Genomic DNA, 21,664 nt, shown 5'->3' with positions numbered 1-21,664 from the left:
TCGAGACTTCTAAAGCTTCTTTCTTGTTTGATCTATTAAGGAATAACACATTAAATGAATTTTAATGTTAGACACATTTTAGAAGTATTTGATTTATTGTCCTAAGACAGATTGTATGCTTCGTCTGATTTCCTTCATCTTACAGATGATATATATATGTATATGTATGTATGTGTTATATATATATATATATATATATATATATATATATATATATATATATATATATATATATATTCTACATTTCGTTTAATATGATATATCTCTGAAAAATGTTGACTTTACTTGAGGAAAAACTTTTGTTTATCATCATTAAAGTTTAAGGAATCGTCAATTGTTTTAACACAAGATTTTTTTATTTAACAATATATTATCACGTCATCAACTGATAAAACATTCAATATTATAAACTTGTTTATCAATATTATAAAATACTACTTAAAAAATTAAAAACTTAAAAAGTATTAAATATCATTAATTTAAAATTTAAATCTACCTAACCTCACAATCTAAAAATCTATCATATATCATCTTCAACATTACAAACTCAAAAAAATATCCCAAGTATTACATCTAACACCACAAAAAATCCTAATATGTAATTGGTACGCCTCAACTTTCATAAATGAGTACTCATAATGAGACAAACAAAAAACTTGAATTTCATTTATGTCATTTATTACTAAATGAATGGACTAATTTCAAACAAAAAAAAATTGAATGAGTGACTTATCCATTCTTTATCTTTTACTAATAGCCAAAATTTGATAACCCAAAATAATAAACAACAACAACAACAATGATAAAATATTAAATTAATTGGTGTGACACTTTTCTACTTTAAAACATAATAAATAAATATTTTTTTTTGTTTTTAAAGGATACAATTAAATTTAAACATTATAAAACACTTCAACATAATGCTTTAGTAAAAGAGTTCACAATCTAATCAAAACTCTCTAATGCAAAGATAATCAAATACGCAAATAGTTTCAAAGTCATACTAGGGCATAGGAGTAATACTAAAGACATACATCTTAATCATGTTTTCATACATACAATTATTTTCACTTCCAACTTTCAAAGTCATGCTCAACTTAGTACATTTGTAACTCCATATTCATTCAACATCAATAACAATTCATTTCATTTAAAGTATCTTAATCATAAAATAAGATGCATGCAATGCATGCTCCTAACTCTACATGCATGTGGTGTAACGCCCTCTACCTTGCATACGTATATAAATTAAAATTCATTATAGAGGATATAAAAGTCTCCAAATCCATGCTAAATATTCAAAATGAAATCTCCATCATGAGGTAAAGAGTCTCACATAAAAATCTCTTAAACAAAACAAAATACTAAAGCAAAAATATAATAGTAAACATAAATCCTAGCATAGGAATTAATAAAGAATATTCCTAGCCTAAACTCAATGTCACATGTCCTATCAGAGCACTCCTAAGACAAATAATAAGTCTTGTCACCAGCATCATCAATATCTTGATGAGTCTCACCTACATCAACATTCATAACAACGATAACATATGAAATAAGGAGAGCGAGAAAATTTCTCACTTTAGCTCATGGTATGAAATAGAGATGAATAGCCAAACACACTCAATACATTATTTATAACAATAGCATCAATATTAATCATATAATTAATACTATCATAAATATTAACTCATTCACAATATGCCAAAACATTAATCCCCAAATACAATCGGCAAGATCTGTTGATGTCTTGCATCTAAGAGGATGAGTTCATCTTTACCGAGCTTCTCCAAGTTCCTTGAGGGGTGTTGAGTTCATATTTTTAGAGCTTCTCCAAGCTTGGTAAGTATTATGTGGTGACCTCTCTAGGTCTCTCGAGTATTGTGGAGTCAACTTCTCCAAGCTGAATAAGGATTGGCAATTTTGCGTCGACCGAAGGTATTCTTTAAGCACAACCTCCTCAGGCTAGATGAGGATTAGTGGTTCCACACCGACCGAAGGTATTCTATGAGCATAGCCTCCTTAGGCTGGACGGGTATTAGCGGTTCCACGCCGACCGAAGGTATTCTATGAGCATAACCTCCTCAGGCTAAAAGGGTAAAGCTCTTAATAAACAATCATAACTACAAAACAACAAATAATCATTTATAGTTAATAAATAACTAAACAAAATCACACAGTGTTACAAGAAGCACGGGTGCCCTTTTGAAGGCGAATGAATCCAAGACTATGTTCCTAGGGGTGTAATTTTATCTTTTGTTTTTTTGTTCCTTTTCTTACTTTTCTATAAAAAAAAGGCATAAGTATAAATCAATTATATATTTGCTTTATTCATTTATTCTAACTAGTATAAAAAAAATGATTTTGTGCCTCTTGTATATTTTAAAAATAAAATAAATGATAAATGTAAATTGAAGTTAAACATGCGTGGGTGATTAAGAATTAGAGAGTGTAAATAGTTTTGAGTAATTATTTAATAAGTGTGAGAAATTTGAAAATTAGATTTATAAAAAAAATAAAAAGTAAAATAAAAATGAGGAAAAGAACAAATGTTTTGAAAGCCAAAAAAAAGTAATATATTCAATAATATATATATATATATATATATATATATATATATATATATATATATATATATATATATGTGTGTGTGAAAATAGCGTATCACTTTTATTAATAATACAAATAAATTATTTAGTTTTTAATCTAACTTTTTTTTCTTCTAAAAATAACTTTTATTTTCACTATATTGCTCATCTATTCCTTTCGATGTTATCAAACACAGTGAGGGTGGAAATCTCTTCTCGCTTCAAGGGTGTGTTGTTTGACATGATACATAAGATTTTCAAACTTATTTAACTTATTTAACTAGTTTAAAATTTGGTTCGCCAAAACAGAGTCCTTTAATAAAAGAGTTTAATTTATTAACTAGTACCCTTTTTTAATAAATGTTACTTACATGTAATTATTGAATTTATAAATTTTTAGCTCATTTGTATTACAAGTTCTTTTTTATCCATCTTATGTAAAGAAAGTGAGAAACCTATTTGTATTACAATTTGTATCGTACTTATTTTCTTTTACTTTTCTTATATACCATTTTATTTAAATTTTTATAAAATAAAAATATAATAAAACTCTACTTATAGATTGATGATATTACATTATCAACAGATATCAAATAAGTTATATCTATTCTAAAATATTTAATTTTTTACAAAAATAATAAATAAATTTAATTATATTAACCCAATTAACATAATTCAATCTAATTCATTTGTAATCAGATTAGATGTAGTTGGATTTCAAAAAAATACACAAACTTAATCCAATACGATTTGTTTATATCCCTTTTCAAGGAAAAGTAATTTAAGAAAATAAGTTACTTTTTTATATTGAATTAGCAAGAATAAATTATGTAAAGTAACTTATTTTGCGTGAATCAATTTTATTTTGTGCTTATATTCATAAATGGAATAATACTAGTTTTGGGGAAATAGATGGAAAGATGGAAAAGAGTTGGGACCGTTGTAAAAAGAATGTAAAACGGATAAGAATGTATCTTGTTCTTTTTCTAGGGATAGAAATTGAGATAAAGAATACATGAAGTACAAGGGACTCAATTTTCCCACAGTTCTCTCTGGTTTTGGTTTGGGGAGAAATGAAGGGGAGGTATTCATTAACCAAAATAAGCAAGAAAAATTCACATGAAAATAGATAAGAAAAGAAATTTGATCATTTTTTTGGTATAAAATTTAATTAAAATGAAGAATAAATTTACTTAATCACATGCCATCTAGCATCCAGGGAGTTTGAACTGTTGTTCTACAACACTTGTTGGAACTTGTTCTATAAAAATTCTTCAGCTGTATTTAGATAATCCAATATTTCAGACTTAACTTCCTGTGACAGTGGAGCTGATGGCCCTGCCTTTGCGTAAAAATTTGCCAAAGATCTGATTACTTTCTCCAAAATAACATATGATTCCTGCAAGGAATCACTCCAAAACATGATCACAAATATATTTAAAGGAAAATGTTAACCAAAGTCTTATGGGCACTGATTCAGAAATTGGAAGTAAAAAGCTTTTATTGAAAAGTGTAATATGTTGGGAATTGACAGATGTAGTTCTCACTGCTATGAACGCAAAATAGGCACTATGCAGAAGCAAAAATAAGAATAAAGAGTAGAACAATAACACCAGAATTTTTTGTATGGAAAACCTTTTCAATGTAAGGAAAAACCACAGAACTTAGTCCAGTAAAATGATCTTCACTATGAAAGTAGGATTACAACTAGTCTCTCTTTTTCAAGACGATCACCCAAAGAATTTCACTCCTCTCGGATAGCTATCTCTCAATTTTCATCAAGTATGGTGGAAACAACCCTCTCTTTCTCTCAAAAAGGAATACAAGAACTTTCTCACTCTACCTCTCTCTTTCTCTCAAAGAGGACTCAAATGGATTGGAACCAACAACTCTTTCAAGGTGGTGACCCCTTCTCGGTGGTGAACCCTTTGAGTGGTGATCTGTTCTCAGTGGTAACTACTTTTATCACGAGTATTTTTATTTATAAGGGATGACAGGGTCTTTCATGCATGACTCTTCGTTCATGACTCTCCATTCATGGAACTTCGTTCATCATTGAAAATTTTAGATTGATTTCCCAACACAATATCACTCTACCATGTAACTTTAAAGTAGATTTCAATAAAAACTTTCTAGTTATGGATTCCTTAATTAATGTCCTAAGAGCACTGACCCGCTAGGGCGGACTATAACAACATGCTCTCATATTACTAGTCAAGGCATTGAAATTTCATTGCTTAAAAGAGTTTCAGTTAGAAAGTACATACTTCTTGAGCAACAGTCTGATTTCCCCTCCAACTGCCCAAATACTCCCGAATTGACTCCTTTGCTGAATCTGCAGTGCGTCTAAACTTGGCATTATTATCAGTGGCTTCATTTAAAGATTCGCGCAGTGTTTTCACCACTTCTCTTGCTGACTTTAGGTAAGCCTTTGGCAACACCTTTCCAGACTTTGTCTTCTCATTGGGATCAAATAACGATTTAATTGCCCCAATGACCCCTTTGTCTTCTTCTTCCTCTTTGTCAGAAGACTTCTCTTCAGCCCATACCATTAATGGCGATAAACCACCACATGTCAAGGTAACCAATGAAGGGCCAATACTCACTAGAAGATGCCTTCGACTTGATGAAGCTTCCAGAGGAGGCAGTGCAATGTTGGACCTGGATTGCAGTTTATCTGTTATATTGCAGAAGTTGTCAATAAATGAATGACCTACTGTTACTTAGTGTATCATGTTGTTGTCTGCTTTCTGACTAAATATAAGACCCATTTATATAGACTTCTTCAAAAGTACTAATAGAATTAGAAAAAAAAATGAAATGTTTTTACGTAAACTAAAATTAGCTTGTGTTAGTTAGAAACATGTTTTTGAAGGAATTAATATGAAAGAACTTCTACAAATTAATTTAAGAAAAGGTTAATTTTAACTTATGGAGAAACATATTTTTTTCTTCCTTTATATTTTCATTACTTATAAGTGTGTTCAGAGAAATTTATCTAAACAAGCTCATAAATAATATTGTTATTGATTCTACTTTATTTTCCTTCTTGACCAGAATAAGACATCACCTCAAATAATCAATCAGAAATTAACAATTCACAAGAATCATGTAATACCCTTAGCATGACAAATGGTGATATATAGGAACCTCAAGGAAGAACAATAGTATAGAAACAGCAACTATACTGAAGCAACAAAGAAGTTGCACAATAATTTTTCATACAACGAATACGAGAATCGAGAAGAGGAAGGAAAAAGTATAAATTTTAAGGACATACCTTCAATATCAAATCTTTTGATCCCTTCAACAGTTTTGGAACTTGCAATGGAACACATATTTGCCGCAAGGATAATCGCCATCTTCCTTTGGAAAATTTCCACAATGCAGACCTACATCCGCTAAGTACACAAGGTAGCAATAGTCTCATCAATCATGCTAGAGATGTATACCATTTCACCTTTATGAGTCGTGAAGTTATTCGTAATTTTTCTAGCATGCAATGTGAAATCATTTTTTATTCACTCAGAGCGAGTTCAGAAGAATTCCTCCATAATTATTTCTAGAAAAAATAAATAAATAATTTTTTCTTAAATTAAAATCAATTTATGCATAATTTAAAAAAGTTAACACGAGAAAGTTCATACAAATTAGTTGTATAAGTTAATTATAATTTTAGCTTTAACTTATGAAAAGGTTTTTTTTTTTTCTATTTTCTTTACCCGACCCAGAGCAAGGATAATTAGCTGAAAACTTGTACTAACACTTGTAGCTAATCATGAGAAAAAACAAAGGTATATAATGAACACATAGTCTCCATTAATATCAGAACTTTTGAGAGTTGAACAAAGACAAAATCAGGAGAGTTTAGTTCAAAAGTAGACAACATGAATATAGAGACATGTGTGTGTAAATGGGTATCCAACACAAACCTCCTCATAACAGCAATTTGTGCAAACAATGCCCAGTGAACCAACTTTTAATCTTAACATGTAATCATACACAATCCAACACACCAAGTTTAACAGAGAAACGTGAATCCAAAGCAGACATGAATTTGTAACACTAGAGAGCCAATTTCCAGGCAAGACACAAATTGAACCGTGAAAGGTAATATTTTTCACATAACAAGAGAGTCAAATGTAAAATTGAGGTTACCACATTAATGCTTCCCCACCTTTTGAGGAATTTGAACGTTTGTTGCTGCTGCGTTGAAACTTATCAATGTCCGAAGGGAGAAAGAAGGAAAAGAGGTTAAGAGAGGGAAACATGAAATGACGCACAGTCATTGGATAGGGAAACATGTTTCTCCATTTTCAACTATCCTACGCCTCAAAACCTCTCCTCCATCTTCGCCACAAATGCTATCTAAAACTTTTACATTTTTTTTTTAATTAAGGGGGTGGATAAGATTAAAATTGAATTGAGTAAATTATATTAAGAATATGGTCGAATAAATTTTTTATTTTGTGGATAATAAATATAAATAAAAATTAAATAATTTTTTTATAAATTAAAATTAGTTTATATCATAAATTAATTTGTAAAAAAATATTTATTTTGTTTAAATTTATTTTTAATTTATACATTAGTTAGTTTTAGTTTATGAAAAAACTATTTTGACTTCTTATTTTTAAAAGAAATTATTGAAACAAATCTTATTATAATTTTTTAATATTTATAGTAATCTCTTATAAAAATATATATATATATATATAATTTAATATAATGAATTTTCAATTATTATATTACTATAAAATATACTTTGTTAATAACTAATTTTCATTAAAGAATCTGACTGACCATTTTTAGTGAGGGTTTTTCTTTCCATCCAAATATTTTTCATACATAAGTGTTGAATTCGAGACCTTACTTAATGCAATGTGTTTTTAACGATTAAAATGTTTATTTGTTAATATATATGAATAAAAGAGAGAAAAGACATGTGTATACCGTTTTTAAAAAAAATTAGAAAATGTAAATGTAATTTATTTATTGAATTTGATATTGTGTTTTAAAAATTCAAATGTGAATTAGTTATACTAGACTTGCATGTTGATAACAACTTTACATGTGCTGTCTTAATGGGCTTCCAGCCCATTTCGTGAGAGAAGCCAGCAATGAAATGTGTTGGGCTTCCGGTGCTTTCATGACTTGACAGAAGAAGAAATTTTTTGTGATTTTGGTTTCTCACGTTCGGGTCGGAGACAAACTTTTCCATAAATAAGTATAAATTTAACAAAGCTCTACATTCATACATTAAAATTTAAAAAGAAACCTAATTGTGCAAATTTACATTTGGAAACTTCCCACGAGTCCAAACTAAGTTTAATTATATAATGTAGACCAGGATTCTTAATTTTTAGAGAAAAGCATAAACTTACTTCTTCTGCACAAGCCTTTTGTTTATTCCTTCTTAAGAAATTGACTCTGGAAGTTCTAAAATTTGTTGCATTCTATTTCAGAAGTATTCCCTTAAACGATATCATTTATTGAATGCTTCCCTTGAATTTGATTTCTTTTTTTTTTTTCTCATTTGCATGATCCTTAATTATGAAATTAGCGATTAGGAATTTTCACTACAAATTAAATTTGTATAAATTATCGTGATTTTATTAATTTGCGATCATTGATTGTCTTTATTTTTTGATTAACTTTATTTGTATAAAAAAATGAAATTGAAAGTCTTGCACACGAAGCCAAGAACGAGTATTTAAAAATTGATAATTGATGAATATCTTTGATTGTCTATACTTGCATTGTTCTCATTTCATAATTAATAAGTTGGTAGAAGGAATGAGTTTGTCAAATATTATATATGAAGTGCAATAATAATAATAATGGGCTTGGCGACAAAGTTTAACTTTTCCCATGAAATTTACAAGTCTACTTTTGTAGCAAAGGCTTTTTCTCATATCATGTGTTATTAGTAAAGTATGATAAAAAAATATATATATATAAAAAAAATAGCTACTCATATACATAATAATGCTTTTATAAATCTTTTTTAAGATTTACAAGATAATGCTTATGCGCATTTGTAATATGTTGATTGTTTTTAGTGAATGGAAAATGCAAGCATGATGTTAAAATTGCTTTTAGTTTTTGTTGTTAAAGAAATCATGTAAAGTTCACAAAAAATAGTTCCTGGTATGGTATTTGCATTATGGTTTTATATATAACATGGTGATGACATGATGATGCATCAAAACTTATGAACCATATTCGATTAAAGTAACCGATTAATCATTAAACCATAATGTTTAGTAGCTTTATAGGTGATCCATTTATTCAATTATGAAGTAGTAGAGATAATTTTTTGATACCATTAAAAACTTATTCCATCTTTGAAGAGAAGTTTTATAGTTCTTGCATTAATATTTACATGTGAATTTAGTCGGTAACTTGAACTTAGCCTTATCAACAATATCTGGATCTGGATGACTCTTATTTATACATGTTTATGAGATTTTATGGACCCCAAATATTACCTTTTTCCTTTTCAAAGGATTAAGATGGTTTGTTGTGGATTAACTGATGAAGATTTTAGCTTATATAATAAAGAGGATAATTCACTTGATTGGTTGGATGTATATGTTACTATGTTTTATTTGTAGATGACAATTTCATGCATTAAAAATTAGTCTAATTAGAGAGTGTAAATAAATTTAAGTAGTGTGGACCCTTATTATCTAATTAGATGTTTATAATACTTTCTTTTAAGATAGTGATTAGCAGAATTATCTCATTTATAATTTATCAAATCACATTAATGTTCTTGATATGAGATGGAATGTGTCATGTTGTACATAACATGATGGAAAAGGAATGAATGGATTTTTAAAATAATTGCAAAATTATTTTCATTAGAAAATCATTACTTAAAACTATATACAATAAAGAAACGACACTTGCAATTAAAAATAATTTGATCCACGGCTGAAAAAAATAATATTATAACATGCGATTTCACCATATTAATCAATAAGGGGGTGTATTGGATTAAGATTTTAAAAGACTTTTTTAGTTAAAAAAAATCCTGCAGATTTTAAAAGACTTTGCAGGATTTTCATGACTTTTAAGATTTTGCAGGATTCTACAAGACTTAAAATCAAGATTTTAATGGATTCTGCAAGACTTTTAAATTAGAATTTTAATGAATTTTATGAGATTTTGTGGAGTTTTAACATTTGATAAGATTTAAAAAAAAATTCGTACATTCAAATTTAAAAAGAGTCAAAGACAAAAATAAAAAATAATAATAATAATGACTAGATAAATAATAATAATAATTCTCCATAATATCTTATCCTCTTTTTATAGCATCCACTATCAATTGTAACAATTCATCGGAATCCTCCTTGGTCCAAGTTTCATAGTTTTCTATCTCTTTTCCTTTTTCTTTATTATTTCCTTGTGAATCTCCCATTTGAATTACTAAAATAATATATGTTGAAAACTAGTTATATAAATAATTATGAATAAGAGATAAAATCAATAAAATTATAATTATTTTTAGAAGCACACCAATCATACAAGATCGAATATATTTTGGCTATCCAAATGGATCAAATACCTCAGTCATTATAAAAAAAACATGTAAAAATGGAAATATAAAAATATAAGATAATTTTTTATATAAAAAAATCAGTATATTCGATACTGAGAAAATATTTAGATATATAATTTTTTTATATAAACAGATATTTATAAATGTAAATTATTCTAACAAATGTTTTAACAATATTTCCTTTTTTAAAAAATAAACTAATGAAGGCATAAATCCTAAACCCTAGAAAATTAGATACTTTAATGTCTTATGTTAATTTTCTTTTTTTAAAATATAAAAAAATCTTAATTTCACAATATAAAATAAAAAGAAAAATTCATAGTAAAAAAAATAAAATAATTGTTGAGTCATAAAAGGAGGAGAGATAAGAGTAACAAATTCAAGGGAAGAAGAGAGTTCGTAGTTTTTATGCTGAGAGGGTTCTTCCCCCAATTAAGATTCATTTTCATCTCATTCTACTCACAGAAACCCTAACAAATTCATCTTATATATATATACAAGGACGGAGCCAAGGGGGGACCTACGGGTGCCACGGCCCCCCCAACAATTTTAATTTTTTTTATATACATATATATTACTATATGGCACCCCCTATTTTTAATATAAACTCATATTTTTAATATAAACTCATATGTATATTACTATATGGCACCCCCTATATGGCACCCCCAGTATTGAAATCCTGGCTCCGTCCCTATATATATATATTGTAGAGATTATGATATCAATTTCATCTTTCACCTTTTTTTTTATTGACGTGTATTATAAAAAAATTACAACTCAAAAGTTAAAATTTCAAGCATTTTTTTGTTATATAAAGGAACAAATTCAACTACATAGAATAAAATAAAGCAAGTCAATTAAAGAGAACGAACAGAAAAATAGAGCAAGTCAATGACACTATCATTTACATATCAGAGTTTCACAAAATAGGGGAATGGGATGAGAACAGTACTACAATATTATATATGAGCAATGAACAATAGTGTAGTATTATTAGTAGAGAAAAAATGGAGAAGACATGAGCATAGAAAAAAAAAAGATGAAAAACTCACTTGAAAATTCTTGAAACACTTGAAAAATCACTTCAAACAATCCTTCAAAATCCGATGGGTTTGGATGAGATTGTTTTATGAATATGGTATTTATAGATAACACTAGAAAGTCCTTCAAAATCCCTCTCACACAACAATCCTTTAAAATCCTTGTATTTTTGAATACTAATAGATTATTTTTAAGTTGTAAAAAATCTCAAATGAATACCAGTAAATTTTAATGGACTCTTTAAAAAATCTTGAAAATCCAGATTGAATACCACTGAATTGTTTTTAAGTGACATAAAATACTGATTGAATACCAATGGATTTTTTTACTCAAAAAAAGTCTTTTAAAATCGTACAAAATCCTAAACTAATACACCCCCTAGATGCACGAGATAAATTTTGCAATATATAAAAGTTACAATTTGATGAGTTAATTCTCAATTAAGAGGGATTTCAATATAATTTTTTAGTGTTGAATCATGTAGAAAAACCATAAAGTGTAAGACAACTTTTTGTCCGATGCATAATAAAATACTACGACTATCTTTCTCATATTCCCTCTTTTGGACACTTTCTTCCCCGGTATCAATCTCTTTGAAATTTATTTTTTGAGGTATCCTTCTTTTCACATACTAATATGTTATTCACATTTTATTTATAAAAAAATATTTCTCGTCTGATATTTAGAAAGGAATTAAATAACTTTAAATATTGAACAAGCTGAATGACCAATTTTTTTCTCATCAAAATGATCTACACAATATATTAAAATTAGTAATTAATAGTTGATTTATACTTGTAAGACATAAAATAAATAGCCGATTACTTAATTATTATGATCTTCTTAATTTTTTTCTTTCTTCTTCTACCACTTACTGTGATATATATAATTAAACCAAATTAAGAGTCAAATCACAAGTTTTGACAGAAGCTCTACCTCCAAACGTGGCATTACTAAAGCAAGAAGAACTTAAACGGTAAAAATTAAAAAACTAAAACGTTGTTATATTCGTAGTTTGACAATAGACCCAACGTCCAATAAAAAGATATATATAAAATAATATATAGTTAAAATTATATATATTGGTGATTATAATTAAAATTATAAATATTATTTATGTCAATAAAGTATATGATGAGAACCATTTAACAATAAATAATAAAATAAGTTAAAACTGACAATTTTTTCTTTTATGTGTTTTCCAAATATAAATGAAAACATTATAACGTATATATGGAAGGTATTTTAATAAATTTCAAGTGGGGTATTTTAGTAAGTTTATATCATTCTATCTAATATATATTTAAGCATGTCAAACAACTTATAGTACAAAATTTGTTGTGCTGTATATTCATTATCAAATAACATATAATAACACAAAAAAGAAATTGTGCAGTGGCTTAATATTTGTCTAGTATCGTTTCTTGTAAGGTGTACATCAAACAAATCCTAACAAAATAAGTTAATAATTAACCTTTCTTTTCAACTTTTTTTATCTTAATAATCGCAATTTCTGGTAATGCTAGACGTGATTGTATTATATATTATACCGGAAAAGTTAGAGATCTAAATATAAATATAAAATGATGAGTTTAATTTTGATATATTTTTTCTGTAAAAACTTCTACAATATTAATTGATACAAAAATATTTCAAACATAATTTTTAAAATAATTATTAAAAAATAATTTTATATAACTTATAATAAGACAATAACGTAAAATATTTTATCTTATAAACTACTAAGATCGTAATAGAAAATTAAGATATATATAAAAAAAATCTTAGATTTGTACTATGTTATGGTTTTTTTTAATTCTTACATATATTAAAAAAATATTTTATCCTATTAATAAATCCTAATTCAATTTTTTTATCTATAAAAAAAATAGTAAAGACACAACAACAAGAATCAAATCTAGATCTATAAAAAAATATATTTTAATTAAGTTTAAACTTAAATATATTTTTAGCTTTTTAAATTTAAACTAAATTTATTTTTAGTTCATCAAAATTAAAATTAGTCTTTTAGTCATACAATTTATAAAAAAAAATCTTGTTTTAGTTCTTATACTCAAATTTTATTATAGAATTTGTCAAATAAGTTGACATAAAATTTACTTACCAATGTTTCTATTAGTAAAAACATCACATTAAGCTTAACTGATACTACATAATTATCTCAATTGATCATTTTTAGATATATTATTGATAACATAAAAGATTAAAATAATTTTTTAAAAATAATAATTTTAAATTTAATAAAAAAAATAAATTTATTCTAAATTTAAGAAATTAAAAACATATTTAATCATTAACTTTATATAAATTCTCTATTGACGTGTTTAATTTTCTGTGTGCTGCATTTTCCATATGCTCAAGAAAGATGCGAAAAGTGTCACAAAGAAAAACCATGAAAGCTTTTCAAAGGGTTTATTGGAAGTCCAAAAGCAGCAACAATTTTATAGATAGCAGAATATATGGTCTTTCAACTTTACGACGCTGAATATTTGACCCTCTTACCTTCTTTGCTTAACTCTGGAATTTTCTCCATTTGAATTGAATTTTTTTTTTCTTTTGTTTTGTTCTGTTCTTCTGGTTGTTAATCACTTGTTAACTATCTGGCACCAACTCATTTATCTTATCATATGTTCTGATCTTGATTTTGAACTTTGAACTCAATTGTTCCACCACACGTGCATGATCTCACTTTGGTGTTTGCTTTTACTTTGAATAAATATATGGCACAGACATGAACACTGTGCCATTGAAAGTTACCTTTTCTGAATAACAGTAACAATAACAACAATAAAAGAATTAGAATAATCACAAATTCACAATGAATCGCTTAAGTCCAGTTTTTTGTTTTAATTTCTAGTTTATAGGGATCAAGGTATTTTATGAATTGAAAAGAGGGGTAGTTAAATTGATAAAATGTAGTGGAAAGATAAAATTAACTTGATTAGAATAAGCTATTTTATTTAAATAATACTATTTGCACCTTGAGATAATTTTTTTTCTACTTCAATGTATTTTATATTACTTACAGAATATGGATTACTGATGATTCACGTGATTATTAACTGCTGAATTTTTTTAATTTTGAATTGTTAAATGTGAATTAGGTCTATTGTTTTTTATTGGATAATTTTTTTAATAAGTATTTATAAGAGAAGAAAATGGATTAATTGTTTTAAATTAAAAAAAAGCTGATTCTTTTTTTCACAAAAGAAAAAGTAATTGTATATAAAACAATCTAGTGATTATATTTATATTTTTAAAAGAAGAAAAAGCTAATTTATGTTTATTTAAAATCATAAAAATAATTTAAAAAGTAACAAGTAATTTTATGAAAAAATATTCAAAATATTTTTTGATTTTAATTTTAAAATTTTAAATAAATGGATATGGAAAATTAAAATAAATTTTTTTAAGAAAAAAGTGATTCTTTTATTAAAAAATATTGTAACAAATGAGCACCAACAAAATAAAATGAATTGAGTTTCTCTTATAAATAAGTTATAACCAGATTATGAACTTTAAATTTATGAAAAATTAAATGAAAGAACTTTTACAAAAGTTAAATACATAAGTTAACTTTTAACTTATGCAAAGAAGCTCGATTTATTTTATTTTTACTTTATCTTTTTACAAATGACATACAAGTTTAATAAAGAGACTCATGTCTAAATTAATCTAAAGTACAAATTTATAATACTTTTGCATTAGAGAAATATAAAAATTGATTCTACAAATTTAAAACAAACAAGGACTAAACGGGATAGTTGGACCGACAAACACATATTATAAATGAGCAAAAAAAGTATAACCACTCGTTGGTTTTCATAGTGTCTAGTTTGGAAAAGATAATGAACAAATACTAGGAAAAGAAAATAAAGCCACCCTCGAATATTTCCTTTGCTTCTTTAATTTCTTTTGGAATCAATGAGTTTGGCCATTCAAATGGGATCAATCTCCACAAGCTTGTCTTCAAAAGTTGGTGCCTATACTATTTTTTTGTCTTTGACTACACAGCACCTTGACCAACTTCGTACATAAACAATTACCTTAAATTTTTTTTCTTTCTTGATAATATATTTGTTATTACATTGTCATCAAAAAACAACTGTAATAGCAACATTGGTAGACCCAATCGTGAAAACAACACAGCGTGATCGCTGAGGGTTACAAAGTACATAAAAACTTCCTTTACAAAAATACCCTTAAAACTCACTATAGAATTTAACATAACTTTCAACAATCAACCAATTATTATTCAAGTGATATTAAACTTCCTTGTGTTAAGTACAATTGCACTCACCTTTTATAAATAAAATCTTGAGTTCAAATGTTTGAAATTGTTCCTACCGTAAGTTTGCTATTATCGTAGTCATTGCATCCGAGGTATTGTTTGTTTTGGCAGACGTTAGACCGTTACGATTTTGTCTTTTAAAAGGCACCTTGGTAGATTAAGGAGGGAGGATGTTTATAAATTACCCTTAGCCTCAACTCATAAGCGATGTGATACTTTTAGGCATATCGGAACAAGCCCCCCTGTCGATGCTAAGGGGCAAAAGTGGCCTAGGCCCTCCTTCTAGCGCCAAATGTCCCTACCGTAAGTCTGCTATCATTGTTAGGGTCATTGTATCCGAGGTATTGTCCGTTTTAGCACTTGTTAGGCCATCACAGTTTTGTTCTTTAAAAGGTGTTTCAGTAGGTTAAGGAGGGAGCGTATTTATAAATTATTCTTAGCCTCGACTCCTAATTAAGCAATGAAGGACTTTTAGGCATACCGGAACAGAAATAAAATAAATGCGAATGAAAGAACAGAAAATTTCATTATTCTAGATTAAATTCTCTAACAAATATTAGTATATCAATATGAAATGTTTACAACAATAACATGTTTATCCTAAAACATAACTTTCAACAATAACTCAAAGAAAAAGAAAAAAGAAACATAACTTGGTTTGGTTGGAGCTAGCCACGAAAGAATCTTAAACAAACATAACTTGGTTTGGTTTGGTTAGCTATACCACAAACGTGCATTGAATAGGAGGAAGAAAACTTTTTTTTCCTGTACCTGCATGGCTGCACATGTTTTCAAGACCCCACAAAAGGACGATTGATATATATGTGTGAAAAACAGAGGCTCTTTACTCTTTATGCAATTGTATAATTGTATTTATATAAAATAGGTAAGAAATACTCCGTGGTTCTCTAATTTTAAAAAAAAAAAAATAAAGAATAAAACACGTTAGATTTAAAATAAAACCACACCTAATGCATCAAAGATTATATAATCGTATCTTAAACCATTTAAGATAGAATTCGTTTCATATCGTCTTAATTCGTCAAAATTGACTAAGTCAAATCTTTGATGAGGTTTTACCTCTAAATCACGTTTCTTTAAAATAATTTGAAAACTTGAACTAAATATAAATTAGAAGAAAATCACAATCTTCTTTTAGCAAGAATTTCTGTTACTAATACCCTTGGTGTTTACAATCACCATCGTGCATAAATGCGTGGGTTTTCAAGTCATTTTCTCCCCCTTCTTACACAATCTTCCTAGTAAATTAAGTAACTAACTCAAATAAGAGTCACAATCTCCATTTACAAAAAGTCTTATGTGTAGAACTAACTACACAACTCTTACACTCACCTTTGTCCATACCCGCAAAGGATTTCAAGTCAATTATTTTATAAAATTCATTTAGTCCAAACTTTTAAAAAAAATTATAGTTAATCTCATTGTTTTCTGAATATTATATAGTTTTCATTAATAACTACTTTTCATCACCCATTTCACAACACTTAGATCAAATCCAAGCAGTCTAAATATTACACAAAATGAAATTGAAGGTAAATATTTCACTGAATATAAATACATTAATTTTGATTGGAGAATAATACTTATAATACTTTTTTAATAGCAAAAGAAAACTTTTATTAATAAAGTCAAGTAGCCTAAGGTGTGTCACAACAAAAGCATTTGTAAACTTTCATCTACATACATAAAAAACAAATCTGCAAAGATGTATGCAAAAACTTCAATGAAGATAGAAATTAACTAATGCAAAAGCACATAATAAATTTAACCAACCCCAGAAATATCTATGCTGAACCATATATAGATATATAAGACATTTCTTGAAGTAATTTGTCACAAAAACATGAATATTTTTCGTTCCATCATGTATTGTATATCTCATGGCTCTCAACGGCCAATGCACTCATGGTGGTGTTTTTTAGCATTAAACCACACGATGCTTTTCCATCTCCTTTAAGAACCCCATCCAAACAAGTCAAGGGTTGAACATATTGAATAATACTATCTAAGTTTTCTCCATCTTAATTAATTTTGTTTTCTCTAAATTAACTCAATTAAAGAATGAAACCAGAAGAACCTGTCCAGATATATGATAGCTGTAATTCTGATGATAGTAATGTAATACCTAGACATTATTAATTTGTTGTCCTACTTGTGTCCTCTCTTCGCATGTGGAGTAGACACATTTTTCTCTCAACTACACATGTCGCTTGGGGCGACATAAATTAAATAGGTGTTTCTATGTATACATGCCTGTGATCAAAAGTGGTCCTATTTTTGTTGCTAATAATGTGTAATACATGAGCAAATGGGTTTTTCTATTCGAATTCGAAGTGTCATTGTGCATACACAGCCACACCAATTTTAAGGAAAGAGGTAATTGGAATATGTCAACAATTTTTTCAAAACAATTAATAATGCTCAATCCGTTCTTTCTGTATATTCACAATAATCAGTTTCATTATTTAAGAACTTAATTAATTTGGATATACTAGCTGTTTTTAATCAATTGTAAATAATAAATTCCCATAAAGTTGACAGATTTTATTTTAATAATAATTAATTTAAAAATTATATCTAAAATGATTTATAATAATTACTTAATGGTGTAAAAATATTCTAAATCTTGAATAACTGATATTGCATTAACCTTATACAAGTTCAGTAATAGATGAAAGTAAGAAAAAGATATGAGAATCTGTAGTGATCTCATGTCCGAATTCCATTTTGGTTCTTGAATGTAGCACATAACAAAAAAGTTTAATTTTAATGATGAAGGGTGTGTTTGGGTTATTCCGTTGAATGTAACTTTTTTTTTTTCTTTCAATATATGTGTTGTTTCTTCATTTTATACTTTTGGAATGCACAGACATTTGGTGTCTTTGTATCAACAATCCAAATACACACGAAGTAAGTATATATCGAGGAACATGAAGGATGTATAGAATTAGAATTAGACTTGTTTTTGTAAGACTTCTCATGAAGTATGAAGAATTAGAATTTGAACTTGGTAGCACTGAAATGATAAACTTTTTATTTTCTTGCATAGCTCAAATTAAGTAGATTTAACGGATCCAAAAATATATAAAAATATGATTATAATACATTTATACAGACATCTTAATTATAAATATTTTTAGGATGAGTTTGATTGAAAGAAGGGTTAAAAAAAGGAAGGAATTTCTTTTCTTATTTAGTTCGAAGAGAGATTTTATAATCTATTTTATTTTTATATTTTTATATTTTATAAGTTTAAAATTTTAAATATAAATAAAAATATTTTAAAATCTATCCCTTCCAAATATTTTAATATTAGATAAAAAATAAAATTAGATGGATAGAAGTTAATTTCCTCCCCTATATTTTGACTCCCCCTAAAAGTTGAAACAAGTAAAAAAAATTTATAAAAATCACTATTACTTGATACTCATTCAACCAAACACATGTTAAAATAAGAGATAAGAGGAGACAACATTTTAATCCAAAGAATTATAAAGAACCATTTGAAAGAAAAAGGATTAATAGCGTAAAAAATAACACAAATATTTTTACATCATCCCAAATTTCCAATGCCACAAAAAACAATGACATTTTTATCAATGAAGCAACAACATATAAAATACATAATAGTAAACAAACAGGAAACACAGGACCTGTCAACTTCACTACCACAAATGTCAAATATATACAACTATTTACACACACACGATACATCTTGAATATTGAAATGATTCCCTCAACATTTTTTTCCCCCAAATTCACATACTAATTCAAACACCACACATACCAATCGCATTCATTGATACTTACAAGCCCAATTTTTTATTTTATTTTCTAATTTATAAAATCCCTATCATATACATATACTTTTCACAAACTCATCACAACCGTTGAAATCGAAACTCGTTAACATGAACCTCTTAAGAAACGAGCTTTGAATTGAATCAAAACAGTGCTAAAGGAATCAGTCAATCACACACACAGATTAAACTCTCGACTATGCCGAAAACCATCACAGAAGTTGAATGCTAATAAGGGTTTCACACTTACACTTCTTCTATCAAGAAATTGAGGCCATAAATAAATAAATAAAAATGTTAAAAAATACTGGGTTTTACTCTTATAACTTATGAAGAGGGTGAGGGTATATAATATAATAATATATATGTGTACAAAAACAAAACAAAGAAAAATGAAAATGAAAAAAAAAAAAAAAAAAACATGTTAGATCACATATATATATATATAACTGATAAGTGATAACCCTACTCATTTTATTTTAATTTTTTTTTTTGCTTTATTATTTACACGTTAACAAAAGGGTGGAACCACCGAAGTGTGTTCGTAGCAAAACGGTGCCGCGGGGTGCTGCCACTTTTTGAAGACAACTTTTTCGGGGTCGGCGTTCTGCCGGCGCTGCTGCGGCGGCTCCTCCTTCTGTGGCGGCGGAGGGGGCGGAGGCGAGGAGGCCAGCGGGGAGAGCAGCGGAATCGCGACGTTCCAGTTAACGGCGCGGTTAATCTGTAGCGAGGAGGGAGCGCGGCTCTGGAGGCGGCTGGGCTGGCGGCGGGAGGGGCGGTTTCGGTGGGAGTCGGCCATGTGCGGCGGCGGACGGCGAAGAGAGAGAGAGAGAGAGAGAGGAGTGTGGTTTGAGAGAGAAAACGGTGGGTGCGTGTTTCGGGGTATAAATAGAGAGGCGTGCGGTGCACACGTTTGGAATCTGAAACTTGAAATCTGAAATGAATCAAATGATTGATGTGGCAGCTCAGCTCAGCTTGGCTTCTTCTGCTACTGTTGCTGCATAATATTGTAGCTCGGCTTAGATTTTTTTTTTTTCTTTTTAGATATATTTTGTTAATAACTTTTTATTTTCTTTTGACTACGATTTTGGATTCTTAAATTTTAATTTCATAATTTCAAGTATTCAATTTTATAAAATCTATAATTTTAATCTTGTCACTTCATTTTGTAGATCATCCAAAGTATATAAGATTCACTATAACATCATATGAAGTAGATATTATGACAATTAAAATATAAGTTAACTTTTATTTTTTATTTTTATTTTATAAAAGTGGTCAAATAAGATAAAATAGTAAATAAATTAAAAATTAACTTAAATATTAATTATCATATCGTCTTTTTAATGTTATGTTCAAGTCAAAGTACAAATTTTAACGATTAATTAATGAGTATTTAGTGTTTTAATTAAAATTGTAAAATTAAAAATTAAAAAAAAATAGATATTAAGTTTTATAAAGAGATTAAAAGTGTGATTTAACTTTTTTGTATATTATTTATTAACTATTCTAATTTATATTCAAATTATTCTATCCTAACAGTAGTATTAGACTTTCTAGTTTAAATGGTAAAATCTGATAAATCAAATTTAAATTGTAAACCTAACACTCTTTGAGACCAAGATTGTTTATACTTAATTTGGTTGCAATAGGTCAAATATTATGTTTCAATAGGATTTAACAACTACTCACCTCTATTGTATGAAATTTTTGTAGTTGATATGTGTGATGATACATAATTGTTTCTTGTTATCTTTGATGATTATGTTGTTATGCTGAAGTTGTTAAGATGTGTTATAGTGTTGTAAGTTGTTGAGCTGTTTGTTTATAAGTTAAAAGTTGATATGTAAAATTGCATTAGATGTTGAGTAAGTTGTTTATGTTGTATTATCGTAAGATGATGCTATATATGTATGTTTTTTCTATTTTATAAGATAACTTTTTTTTTCTTGTGAGTAAAATTGTAATGATCATACTTAATATAAGAGTGAAACAATATTAGCAAGTGAGCTTTTGTAGTTTAGTAGAGCGTATCACCCGATTTTAAAGATGTTATTCTTATGTGACTTATTTTGGATATAGATACTTGACTGATAAATAAGTTCATTTTTGCACATAGTAATTTATTATATATATATATATATATAGAGGAGGGTTCAAACGACACCGGTGTAACTTTAACTAAGTGTTACACCGCTCAATAACTTTATATTAATTATGAATTTTGTAAATCCAACCGTTAGATTGAAAGTTCATATCACTTTATATGCGTATATCAAATTTTGTTAAAATTGAACAACAACTTGAGGGTAATCAAAGTGTTCATATT

The 21,664-nt window shown here is 27.7% G+C and overlaps 1 protein-coding gene and 1 non-coding gene across 6 annotated transcripts; both read right to left on the bottom strand.

Moving 5' to 3' along the window:
- Nucleotides 1–3,714: 3,714 nt before the first annotated feature.
- LPA19 (photosystem II 11 kDa protein-like protein) lies at nt 3,715–6,959 on the bottom strand. 5 transcript variants are annotated; one of them, XM_020366987.3, is made up of 4 exons: nt 6,747–6,959; nt 5,869–5,989; nt 4,856–5,265; nt 3,715–3,987 (listed from the first exon to the last, which is right to left on the bottom strand). In XM_020366987.3, the coding sequence occupies exons 2-4, from the start codon at nt 5,948–5,950 to the stop codon at nt 3,850–3,852; spliced, it is 630 nt and encodes a 209-aa protein (XP_020222576.1). In that variant the 5' UTR covers nt 5,951–5,989; nt 6,747–6,959; the 3' UTR covers nt 3,715–3,849. The 5 variants fall into 5 exon arrangements, with proteins under 5 accessions (XP_020222576.1, XP_020222578.1, XP_020222577.1 ...); XM_020366989.3 differs by having other exon boundaries at nt 5,869–5,980; XM_020366988.3 differs by having other exon boundaries at nt 5,869–5,980; nt 6,766–6,959.
- Nucleotides 6,960–19,630: 12,671 nt separating this feature from the next.
- LOC109805227 (uncharacterized protein At4g14450, chloroplastic) lies at nt 19,631–20,332 on the bottom strand. The gene has a single exon (XR_014428164.1). It is a non-coding gene; the product is annotated as an uncharacterized protein At4g14450, chloroplastic (transcript).
- Nucleotides 20,333–21,664: the final 1,332 nt, after the last annotated feature.

This window comes from Cajanus cajan, chromosome 7 (assembly GCF_000230855.2).
Source record: "Cajanus cajan strain Asha chromosome 7, NIPB_CcT2T_4, whole genome shotgun sequence".
NCBI lineage: Eukaryota > Viridiplantae > Streptophyta > Magnoliopsida > Fabales > Fabaceae > Cajanus > Cajanus cajan.
Note: the sequence above shows the minus strand (reverse complement) of the source record. Positions and strands in the feature narration are given on the sequence as shown.

Excerpts from the sequence above, each read along its gene's own strand:
- LPA19 (XM_020366987.3), bottom strand. The coding sequence starts at position 5,950 with ATGGCGATTATCCTTGCGGCAAATATGTGTTCCATTGCAAGTTCCAAA. Across the intron at positions 5,266-5,868 it reads CAAAAGATTTGATATTGAAG|ATAAACTGCAATCCAGGTCC; the intron begins GTATGTCCTTAA and ends GCAATATAACAG. Across the intron at positions 3,988-4,855 it reads ATCAGACTGTTGCTCAAGAA|GAATCATATGTTATTTTGGA; the intron begins GTATGTACTTTC and ends GATTCCTTGCAG.